Below are 12,547 nucleotides of genomic sequence, written 5' to 3'. Positions count from 1 at the left end.
AGGGACCCTTGGTAAGATGCCTAGCAGAGTGGTTGGCTCGCTGTAGCATTCAGTAAAACTCAGCATCATCACCACCTACCACCACCATCATCACCACTACCATCTTCGTCATAGTCTTGATCAACCTTTAATTGTTTCCAATCCCACGTCTGGGTGTACTCCTTTTTCTAAAGTCTGCTCTTGCCAGATAAGGTGACTCCAACCTTGGCTGTGGAAGAAGAAAGACTCTTCTTGCAAGCCTGACATTCATCCTTGTTTATCTACCCGAGAAGTAGTGGTCTGCTTGCTAAGCCCGCCCATCCCCTCAGCAGCCAACTGAGGAGCTGCCATGCCCAGTCATGCAGGCTACCTCTGTAAACCATTTGCTTCAGAATTACAGCTTTCTGAACCCACAGGGATGCTCAAAGTTTCTTTTGTCCCTTTTATTACCAGCCCCATTCTTCTAGTCATCATTTGGGCTCCTGGTACCTTAGGAAGCCACACACCCCAGGAACTCTTCCAGCTTCACGGTTCTGGTCTAAAAAGCGTTGTAATGATGACCCAACTCTACAGCTTCATCAGCAAGGTTATTGTTACTCGAACCCCACAAGCATTTTGAGAAGCAGGACTTGCCACGGCTTTCATTGCTTTTAATTGTTCTTATGATCCATCATGGGCCACCCTGGTGGCTCAGTGGTAAAGAATCTGCCTGCCAATGCAGGAGACTCTGGTTTGATCCCTGGGTTGGGAAGATGCCCTGGAGAAGGGGATGGCTACCCACTTCAGTATTCTTGCCTGGAGAATCCCATGACCAGAGGAGTCTGGTGGGCTATAGTTCATGGGGTTGCAGAGTCGGACACAACTGAGTAACCCAATAACAACAATGATCCAACATGTCTAACTCAGAGTTTGGGCTTTTAGTTATCACTGGGGACATTATCAAAGTTCATCAGTTTTAAGAGGTTGAGAAATCAAAGGTGTGAAAACCAGCTTGACATGCTATTCCCCTCCGGTGAGGTTTTTTGTCTGTTCTATGACAAGTAGAGGAATGCACACGTCACATATCCCTCCCCGTGACTCCTGCAGGAGAAAAAGCTGAATTATCTCTGCTCCCTCAACCCCCCGAGTGGATAGCCCCCAGACTCGCCACCTGGCGCAGTGACCCATCACACCCTTAAACAAGTTTATATCATCATATTAGGTTTTGATCTGTACTTGAAAGAATCCGAATGAAAAATAAGCAACATGAAGTGAAACCCATTTGAACACATTTGATAGAGTCTAGAAAATCATCCTGAAATACCAGGTGTAACCTTTCTTTCTAGCTTTCAGTGGATGTTAACGGCTAAATTTTGCCACAAGCTTCATAAACACATTTGACCAAAAGAAGGGGAAATAAAAAGCTAAACAGCATGAACACCCTTGAAGAAATAGAGCCAAATTCTGAGGTGGTGTATAATTACGTACTAGCTACCAGATTCTGAAATAGCATGTAATATGCCAAATAGATGTTTATTTCCTCTTGGTTTTTCAAAACTGTCCCACCCAACCACTGAGAGGAACAGCATCAGAATAACTCAGGGTGGGTTTAACCTTCCTCTCCTGCCGCTAACAGACAGACCTGTAAAGGCACTGCTAATTTGGGGCATACCAGCCTGAAGAGTATTTTAGGCAGTTGCAGGAAGAGTGTGTACAGCAGGTTTCTAAGGGCTTCAATTTGAGCCAGTTCATTAAAGACAAGTCCAGCACAGGAAGGCATATGTGGCAAAGGTCTATGATTTGGGAGTCACGTCTCCCAAATGTAAGTTAGTGTAAGGTTAATGTAAATAGTGTAAGGTTATTAGGCCTTACACTATTGTACACCCTGAAATGGGGAGTCCCTTGCACATCACTGGGCTCCGAGTAAAAGCTGGGGTTTCCACAAGGAACTGGCCAAGCTCACTGATGCCCCACGGTTTCAGTATCTACCCAGTGCACTCTGTCTTAGTTAATTATCTAAATACACACAGGTTGTATATGGACCAAGTTATTGAGGGGGTCATTAAAGTCATGCAACTGATTTTTTTTTTTTTCCCCGATGTGGACCATTTTTAAAGTCTTTATTGAATTTGTTACAGTATTGCTTTTCTGTTCCATGGTGGTTTGTTTTGCCTGCAAGGCATGTGGGATCTTAGCTCCTCGACCATTGAACTCGCAGCCCCTCTGTTGGAAAGTGAAGTCTTGACCACTGGACCACCAGGGAAGTCCCATGCAACTGATTCTTAAATCCCTACTTTAAATCTTTTCTGGAAGAAGGCGAGGGACAAAGTTGATAATATAACTCATCACTATTCCCATCAAAGTAGTTTCTGTGGGTTGCTATATACTTAATTCGACGCTCCTCAGAACATATTAAGGACAATCAGATTTATTTTTGTAGACCTTGTGGTGAGTGGTTTTGAAAATGCTCAGTGAAGGCGGATTTGACTTTGAGGATTAGTTACAAGTCAGCTGGACCTGTGTCTGATAAACATTGTTGGTGGTCAAATTCACTAATGCTGGCTTTCATCAACGACAAGGCATTCGATTCAACACAGCAAAGTGACTCTGTCCTTCCCTGAAGAAGTTGTGGTCCAGTTTGATAGAAAGACATACAAAAGACAATTCCAATACAATTTCATCAACAATGAAAAATAGGTATGAAAAGGGTGCTTTGGTATTGGAGTGATAGAAATATTCTAAAACCAGATGATGGTGATGGCAGCAAACTTGGTCAATTTAAACTTAAAACAGGTGAATTTTATGATATGTAAATTACACTTCAGTAAGGTTTTGTTTTGTTTTGAAGAGGGTGCTATGGGAATACGGAGGGTCCCTCTAGTTCTAAGTTAAAACTATGGTCTTCACCACTCTTGCTGAGAGAATAAGGACCAGGGAAGGGAGGTTAGAGACGCGGTGGAGGATTGGGCTGTTCTTTCTGTGGTTCTTGGGTCTGGGACCTGCCTCTGTATGAGGGGAAAACGATGGAATTGCATACTCAGTTCTCATTTTCCATAAATTTGCATCTGAAAGGTGGCAAGGCTGCAGGCAGGGAGACCGGATATGAGGATATTTTAATAAACTTGGAGATAAACCATGCAGGTTGGAACCAGGGCAACGGCCACAGGATGAGAAGGGAGGCACAAGTTCATGAGCTTTTAGGTAAATTCAGCAGAACTTGGTAACTGGCAGGGGCGGGGGTGGGGGGATTGTGAGTGGTGACAAAGAGAAAGGAGTCAAGGAAGGCTTGGGCCACCATCTTCAGAGAAGGGGTACACAGGAGGATGATTGGGGATGGATCATAAAGAATTCACCATGGACATGCTGAATTCAGTGTGCCTTTCCGACTCCTAGATGGAACCATCCAGCAAGCAGCTGTGTATGGGATTCTGACACTTTGAGAAGACTCGGGATTACAGGTCATGGGTCTATGTGATTGCCATTGTTTAGTCGCTAAGTCATGTCTGGCTCTTTTTGCAAACTCATGGACTGTAGCCCTCCAGGCTCCTCTGTCCATGGGATTTCCCAGGCAAGAGTACTGGAGTGGGTTGCCATTTCCTTCTCCAGGAGGATTTCCAGACCCAGGGATCGACCCCATATCTCCTGCATTGGCAGGCAGGCTCTTTACCACTGAGCCACCTGGGAAGCCCCATGAGTGTATGAGTGGTAGTTAAACACATAGGAAGGGATGAGATGGGCCACAGAAATTGTGAATTAGGAGAAAACTGGGCTGATGGAAACCTAGGGGAATTAACACGTGATGGGTAGAGAGAAGAATGTGAGTGAAACAGGAGGAAAACTAGGAGAACGTGATGTCAGGAAGCCAGAGAAGTAATGTTTCAAGAAAGAAAGAGTAATGGCCCCAAATGCGGATAAAGCTTCAGAAAACAAAGAGTTAAAAGTTATCCACTGATTTTCACAACTGACCTTAGGAGACGGCCAAGCTAACAGACCAGTAGGTAATGGGATGCACCCGAGGGAGCAGGGAGTGGAGACAAAAGTCTAGCTGTTTGGGGACATATGGAGACTAGATAAAGTGCCAGGGTTGTGGCTGGGAAAGGACACATGGTCCACAGACAGCTTTGTTCTTTTGTTCTCAGTGTGAGAGAGAGTTGAACATGTTTGTGGGCTGAGACAGTAAGAAGAGGAGGAATTCCAAGGATGCAGATGAGAGGTCCACGATGGAGAGGGGCTGGGAACACAGGGGCGTGGACCAAGCTCTCAGGTCTGGCCTCAGCAGTGTGTCCTTCACCCCTCGAGCCTTGAGGGCTAGACAGGCATGCATCCTGGGATGGAAGGGAAAGAGCTGAGTGGTGTCCCACCTGTCGGCCTCAAGTTCTTTGGTTTCATGTGTGTGTAAAACAGGGAGAGATGGTCCTTGTTGAAAGTATAGGGATGGGAGGTTTGCAAAAATAAAGTTTAAGCCGTGATAATAGAGGGAACTGATGGACAACGAAAATATTGGAGTTATCCTTCATCCCTCTTTCCCTCACTCTTCCTCCCTATCAGCAAGATGTCTGTGTGGCTTCTGTTGATATTTCCTGGGTCAGGCTGCTTCTCACCACCCCCACTGGTCTTGCCTAAATTTTTATCAGTTTCCTTACAAGTTTCTCTGCAGCTTCTCCTGCCCTTTTCAGTCCTTTCCCCACACAACAGCCAGAGTGATCTTTTTTTTTTTTTTTCTAAATTCATTTATTCCTGGCTGCTCTGGGTCTTCATTGTTGCACACAAGCTTTCTCTAGTTGCGGCGAGTGGGGAGCTGCCCTCTGGTTGTGGTGTGCAGTGTATTCTTTTGTTGTGAAACACAGACTCTAGGCATGTGGGCTCAGTAGTTGTGGCTCAGGGTTCCAGAACGCAAGCTTGACAGTGGTGGTGCATGGCCTCAGTTACCCTGAGGCGTGTGGGATCCTCCCACACCAGGGACGAAACGGGTGTCTCCTGCATTGCAAGGCAGATTCTTAACTGCTGGACCATCAGGGAAGCCCCCGAAGTGATCTTTTTAAAAAGGTAAATCAGATCATACCACTCTCCTGCTTTAAATTGTTCAATAATTCTCATTGGGATAAGAGTAAACACCAAAGACCAAGCTTTGTCCTGAGAGACTCGATGTGATCTGGTCCTATCCACACCCTCCCTTAGTGTTTCAGCCAAGCTGACCTTTTGTTTGCACCGTTAGTTCCCGCCACAGGGCCTTTGCACCTGCTTCCTTGCTACTCAGGATGCTCTGACCAGCTCTTTCCCATCATTTTACCTCCAGGATCAAATGTTATTTCCTCAAAGAAGATGCTTTGCCTGTGTAAAAGAGCATCATTCCACCCTCTTTACCTCTGTTTTAATGGCCTTATTATATTTATCATATATATTATATTGTATTACATATTAATTTACTTGTGTGTGTCGCTTGTTTCTCAGTCATAGAATAAGAACTTGGGGAGAGAAGGGACTTTGTTCAGAACGTTGTTGTTGTTCACTTGCTCAGTCATGTCCAACTCTTTTCTGCCTCATGGATTGTAGCTAGCCATGTTCCTCTGTCCACAGGATTTCCCAGGCAAGAATACTGGAGTGGGTTGCCATTTTCTTCTCCAGGGGATCATCCCAACCCAGGGATCGAATCTAAGTCTCCTGCGTTAGCACGTGGATTCTTTACCACTTGAGCCACCAGGGAAGCCCCGTTCAGGACACAGTAGGCACTTAATAATAATTATTATTTATGAAGACAGTGTTGAAAGTGTCCTTATTAACAAGCACAGTGTTGAAAGCCCAAATGAGATCAGAAAATAAAGCTGCAAGTGACTCCAAGCCGTGCGGTTGTGCGGTTTTCTTCAGGAGAGACCATCAAATAATAAGATTGATTTTCTTACGTGCCTGTTCTGGAGACAATTTCAAGCAAGTATTTCCAACCTGGGCTCCGTGGCAGAGGCATCTTTGTGGAAAGCAGAGGGCCTCCCAATGTGACCAGTTCGGATGTTTAAGTTCTTATTATCTTATAGAAATCCCCTCAATTCTACAGCCTTGGAGGTGGATTGACAAGTGCAGAAGGCAATTGCTGACTTCATTTCCAGGCCCAGAGCTGAACTGTGTTATACAGGTGAAATCAGGTTACTGAGATCGGTCTGGTTTCCTTGGTGACACGGGAGGTTCGGTTATATTTGAAATTGCTAAGAAGGAGAAAAACCTGATAATGACAGGTCTAGGTTTTCCTTCGGGAAGGAGCACTTTTTGATTCTCAGCTGAAGCTAAGGCTGTGCCTCCTTGATTGTTGAGGGGTGACCTCTGGTCAGTGGGCTGAGTGACACTTTCTAACTGCTCCCAGAATCCCACAAGCCAGTCTGGCAGGTTTGTCCCACGCCAGCTCTGGGTAATTACATCATGACTTCTCAGGCTCCCTGTCTGTTTTGTTTTTGCATGTAAACACTGTAACTAGGGTGACGAAGAGTTAGCTTGTTGTAGAATGTGTTAACCACCTTTCTTTTGGCTGTAGGACAACGGAAGGGTGTGTGGTTTGATAAATGGTAGGGTGACCCAGTTAACTCCTTAATGTCTTTTTTTTTTCTTGATTGCTGGTTTATCCAATTTACGCCCTGATATCATTTGTTGATAAGGTTTGTGTGCCAAGCCCTGGGCTAAATACTTGAAAAATGTTATTTCATTTCCATGATGGTATAATGCAGGGGTGGGCACTATTATCCGCATGGTACAGATGAGGAAACAGACTCTGAGAGGTTAAGTAGCTTTTCATTGGTCACACAGCTGTTATGTGTGGGTTTTTGAGATTTTGTTGTTGTTGTTGTGGACCATTTTAAAAGTCTTTATTGAATTTGTTATAATATTGCTTCTGTTTTTTTAAAAATATATTTTTAATTAGAAGATAATTGCTTTACAATGTTGTGGTTTCTGCTGTACAAAAACCTGAATCAGCCATGCTGCTGCTAAGTCGCTTCAGTCGTGTCTGACTCTGTGCGACCACATAGACGGCAGCCCACCAGGCTCTGTTGTCCCTGGGATTCTCCAGGCAAGAATACTGGAGTGGGTTGCCATTTCCTTCTCTAATGCATGAAAGTGAAAAGTGAAAGTGAAGTTGTTCAGTCGTGTCCGACTCTTAGTGACCCCATGGACTGTAGCCTACCAGGCTCCTTGGTCCATGGGATTTTCCAGGCAAGAGTACTGGAGTGGGTTGCCATTTCCTTCTCCAAATCAGCCATAAGTATACATATATCGCTCCCCACCACCGCCCTCTTGAACCTCACTCCTACCTCCTCATCCCCATTTCTCTAGGTTGTCCCAGAGCACCAGGTTGAGCTCCCTGTGATCTACAGGCAACTTCCCACCACCTATCTATTTCACACATGGTAATGTGTATGTTTCCATGCTCCTCTCTCAATTCGTCCCACCCTCTCCTTCCCCGCCTGTGTCTACAAGTCTGTTCTGTATGTCTGCGTCTCATTGCTGCCCTGCAAATAGGTTCATCAGTACCATTGTTCTAGATTCCACGTATATGCATTAATATACTGCTTCTGTTTTACATTTTGCTTTTCTTTTTTTTTTGGCTTTGAAGCATGTGGGATCGTAGGTCCCAGAGCAGGGATCAAACCTGCATCCCCTGCATTGGAAGGCGAAGTCTGAACCGCTGGACCGCCAGGGAAGTCCCAAGTGTGGGGTTTGGCTTTTGGCAACCTATTACTGCTTCTCATATACCAGCACTGTTTCCCCGCTTCTCTCCTCATGCTGTTTGGTGGAGGAGAATTCTCACTGTCTGCCGTTACCTGGTATTCTGAATCCAGCTTGTGCTGCATGTCCCGCAGATATTGAACATCACTGACGAACTTCTGCCTGTCCTTTGCTTCATGTAACATGATTCTTAATCCCCGACCTGCGTACAGAAGATGAATAAATGTGCTGTGATATAACCCTTTGTTGCTTTGCCATTTGGGGACTTCTCTTGGTATAATTGCTTTTATTCTCTTATTAATCTCATGTCCATTGTTGGAAGGGCACAGATGCTCCTTTCAGACTCAAAGGACTCTTTGTCTGGGTGTCGATGCCCTTACAGCCCTCTTGTTCCAGACATAAATAATGTAGCCACTTTCATCAGCTGGCTTCAGCCAGCCTGTCCTGGTTACTCAGAGGGAGTTAGACTGGCAGAAGCAGTTCGACCTCATGACAAAAAAGATCCTAGCTAGATTAGCCATGACCGAAGCTCTGAGCCCCGTGGTCATGTAAACTCATGGACTCTACAATGATCACACCCCTATTCCAATTCAGGCACTTCGCTGGGCATGGGGGTCAGGTGGTCTGCAAGATGACATGGCCCTGGGCTTTGTGTTTCTCAATCTAGAGTGGAAGCCAGCACTGAATATGGTAGTCCCCCAGCCCCTTCAGACTCCACATCACTTTCTCACAAACTGCTCCTCCTCCCAAGTTTTCGGGGGGGAATGTTGGCATCAACCAGCTGGCTGCCCAAGCAAGTAACTTGGGTGGCTCCTTCACCCTGCCCTCTCTTGGCCCAGCCATATGAAAACCAAGTCCTGATGGTTTTCATCCCTGAGTATCCCTGGGATCCATCATGATTAGAGCACAGGCACTAGTGTGAGACTCTCTGGGTTCAAACCCCAAGTCTTGGAACACTGACAGTGGACCCTGATGCTGATAAATGTGACGGAGCGGAAACACGGGGGTCTCGGAGAAACTGTCTTTGGAGGAGGGGGAGGCAAGGTTTTCCTTAGGGAAGGACACTGGGTTTGCTAAGGAGTGAGCTGGGCTGGACATGGGACAGAAAGGATCTGGGACAGAAAGGACAAAAAGTACAGAGGTTTCAGGGCAGGAAGGGGACTGGGCAGCTGGAACGCAGGGAGGCAATGACAGCCACGGAAGGGAACTTTAAAAATGTGGGCCCAGCTCGCAAGGGGCCTTGGAGGTTGGATTCAGAGTCATATAAAGCCACTTGAAGGTTCCAGGCGGGGGAGGACATGATTAGATCTGCATGTTTAAAGTTCCCTTCAGGGGATTCCCTGGTGGTCCGGGGGTTAGGACTCCCTGTTCTCACTGCCAGGGGCCCGGATTCAATCCCTTATCGGGGAACTAAGTAAGATCCTACAAGCTGTAGCCCAAACCAAAACAAAGCAAAAGGTCCGAGACTGGATGGAGGGTGGGGGGGGAGGTAGAGGAAGAATGGAAGAGGACAGGCCACTGGGGACATGTTAGAGGAATCCACATAAGATGGTGCCCAGACTTGGGTCACAACTGGAGGGGAAGAAGAGGAGGAGGAGCTCACGGCTACTGTTTACGGAGCCTCTGGAAGTGCCAAGCAGTGTTCGACACATTTAAACATACTAACTCACGCAATCTTCACGATTGTGGCAAAAATTATATCTCTTTTGCAGATAAGGAAACTGAGGCACAAAGGGATTAAGTAAGGTTAGGATTAAGGAAGTTTACAGAACTGGTAAGCCCAAGAGTTGGGGTTTGAACCCAGGGAGTCTCAGGCCAATGCCCACGCCCTAACCATGATGGGTTCAAGGGACACTGAGAAGGGAAAAATCATCAGGTCTTGGTGATGATAAAAATGATACGATAATAAAAAAGATGGAGGTTTAAAGGCAGCAGGCTGCCCAGGTTACTGGCTCAGGCAGCCAGATGGTTGATGCCAATACTCCCTTCAGAAAACTTGGAATGCAGAGCAGGTTTGTGAGAAAATAATGCAGATTTTGAAGGGGCCAGGGACAGCAAATGGAGATGTGGAGTAAGCAGTTAGATATACTGCTCTGGAGCTGATTAGAGAAGTAAAGACTGGGGCATTGCGGGCATTTTGGTAACAGCTGAAGTGGAAGGCAGGATGGGTATTGAAAAGAGAATGATCACCCAGGACAAAATTCTGAGGACCACTGGATTTTAAGAACAGGAAAGGCAGCAGAAAAGAAACTCTGGAAAGAAGCCAGAGAGGCAGGAGAAAAACCGAGAATCAGGTGGGCGCAGTTTCACAGATGCTGAGAAGTGCGTGTTTCAAGGAGGAGATTATTAATAACCTCGGTGAGAGCCTTTTAGTGGAGTGACGGGGCTGAAGACAGATTGCACTGAGTTGCGTAAATGTGAGGTAAGGAAGTGCAGACAGTGCTTTCAAGAAGTTTGACTCTGACTGGTGTGGTCTAAATTTATGACAAAAACATTGAATTAGTTAATGGTATAGTTCATAGTGAGTCTACTGGCTTTCATTTATAAGGTCATCGGGGTCCCACACTACTTCTACTAATTGACCAGTGAAGCTCTTTTACTTTATACTTAACTGAGATGGGCTTCCTTGGTGGCTCAGTGGTAAGGAACCTGCCTGCCAATGCAGGAGACACACACAGGTTTGATCTCTGGGTTGGGAAGATCCCCTGGAGAAGGAAATGGAGACCCACTCCAGTATTCTTGCCTGGGAAATCCCATGGACAGAGGAGCCTGACATAACTTAGCAACTAAGCAACTACATAACTGACATATAACATCATATTAGTTTCAGAAATACATTGGTATTTGTATGTATTGTGAAAGGAATACCACCGTGAGTCTGCTGCTGCTGCTGCTGCTAAGTCGCTTCAGTCATGTCCGACTGTGTGACCCCATAGACAGCAGCCCACCAGGCTCCCCCATCCCTGGGATTCTCCAGGCAAGAACACTGGAGTGGGTTGCCATTTCCTTCTCCAATGCATGAAAGTGAAAAGTGAAAGGGAAGTCACTCAGTCATGTCCGACTCTTAGCGACCCCATGGACTGCAGCCTACCAGGCTCCTCCATCCATGGAATTTTCCAGGCAAGAGTACTGGAGAGGGGTGTCTTTGCCTTCTCCATGAGTCTAGTTAATACCTATCAGCCCACATCGTTACAATTCTTTTTTGTTCTTGTGATGAGAACTTCTAAGATCTAGTCTGTTAGCAGTGTTCACATATACTGTGTTATAACTATAGTTACTATGTTGTACATTACATCCTTAGTACTTATTTATTTAATAACAGAAAGTATGTACTCTTTAGCTCCTTCGCCATTTCACTGTCTTCCTACTCCATGCCTCTGGCAACCACCAATCTGTTCTCTGTATGCTCTCTGTATCCATGAGTTTGGTGGTTTCATTTTTTAGATTCCACATATGAAAGAGATCATGGTATTTTGTATCTCTCTGACTTATTTCACTTAGCCCTCAAGGTCAACCATGTAGTCACAAATGCCAAAGTTTCCTTCTTTTTTATAGATGAATAATATTCCATTGTGTGTGTGTGAGAGAGAGAGAATGTGTGTGTCCATGAGTGTGTACATGCTCAGTCATGTCCAACTCTTTGTGACCCCATGGACAAGCTCTGCCAGGCCACTCTGTCCATGGAATTTTCCAGGCAAGAATCCTGGAGGGGGTTGCCATTTCCTTCTCCAGGGGATGTTTATAGATACACCACATTTTCTTTATCCATTCATCCACCGATAAGACATTTCAGTTGCTTCCATGTCTAGGTTATTGTAAATAATGCTGCAATGAACATAGGGGTGCATATATTAATATCTTTTTGAGTTAGTGTTTTCATTTCCTTTGGATTAAATACCCAGGACTGAAATTGCTGTGTCAAATGTGGTTCTATTTTTAATTTTTTGGAGGAACCTCTGTACTAGTTTCCATAATGGCTGCACCAATTTACATTCCCATGAACAGTGCACATGGGTTTTTCTCATCCTCGCCAACACTTGTCATCAACACTTGTTTCTTTTCTTTTTGATAGAAGCCATTCAAACACATGTGAAGTGATATCTCATTGTGGTTTTGATTTGCATTTCCCTGATTAGTGATGTTGAACACCTTTTCATGCACCTGTTGGCCACCTGTATGTCTTCTTTGGGAAAAAGTTCATTCAGACCAGCTCATTTTAAAAATCAGGTTTTTTGCTTATCTGCTATTGTGTGAGTTCTTTATATATTTTGTATATTAACCCCTTATTAGATAATATGATTTGCGAATATTTTCTCCCATTCTTTGAGTTCGCTTTTTCATTTTGTTGATGGTTTTCTTTGCTGTGCAGAAGCCTTTTAGTTTGATGGAGGCCAGCTTGTTGATTTTTGCTTTTGTTGCCACATTAAAAAAATCCATCGCAAGGACCGATATTGAAGAATTTACTATCTTACTTCTTTTAGGAGTTTTATGGTTTGGGGTCTTATGTTCAAGTTTTTAATACATTTTGAGTTGATTTTTGTGTGTGGTGTAAGACAGTGGTCCAGTTTCCTTCTTTTGCATGTGACTGTCCAGTTTTCCCAACATTGTTTATTGAAGAGGCTATCTTTTGCGCACAGTATATTCTTGGTTCCTTTGTCATAAATTAATTGACCACATATGCATGGGTTTATTTCAGATTCTCTATTCTGTTCCATTCATCTATATGTCTATTTTTCTTCTGATATCATACTGTTTTCATTACTGTAGCACTGTAATATAGTTTGAAATCAAGATGAGTGATGCCTCCAGCTTGGTTCTTTTTTCCTACATGTGTTTTTTAAAGACAGCCACGTGACAGATGCTGCTGTAGGCTCTGGGGAAA

The 12,547-nt window shown here is 44.8% G+C and overlaps 1 protein-coding gene across 1 annotated transcript in view; it reads right to left on the bottom strand.

The window, feature by feature from the left end:
* MARCHF10 (membrane associated ring-CH-type finger 10) overlaps positions 1-7,876 on the bottom strand; it is an 89,074-nt gene extending 81,198 nt beyond the window's left edge. Inside the window, exon 1 of the mRNA XM_040245033.1 lies at positions 7,761-7,876. Coding sequence (XP_040100967.1) covers positions 7,761-7,850 — 90 coding nt within the window. The 5' untranslated portion in view covers positions 7,851-7,876. The remainder of the gene's footprint in view (positions 1-7,760) is intronic.
* Positions 7,877-12,547: the final 4,671 nt, after the last annotated feature.

The sequence above is a fragment of the Oryx dammah genome, unplaced genomic scaffold (genome assembly GCF_014754425.2).
Source record: "Oryx dammah isolate SB20612 unplaced genomic scaffold, SCBI_Odam_1.1 HiC_scaffold_8, whole genome shotgun sequence".
Taxonomy (NCBI): Eukaryota; Metazoa; Chordata; class Mammalia; order Artiodactyla; family Bovidae; genus Oryx; species Oryx dammah.
Note: the sequence above shows the minus strand (reverse complement) of the source record. Positions and strands in the feature narration are given on the sequence as shown.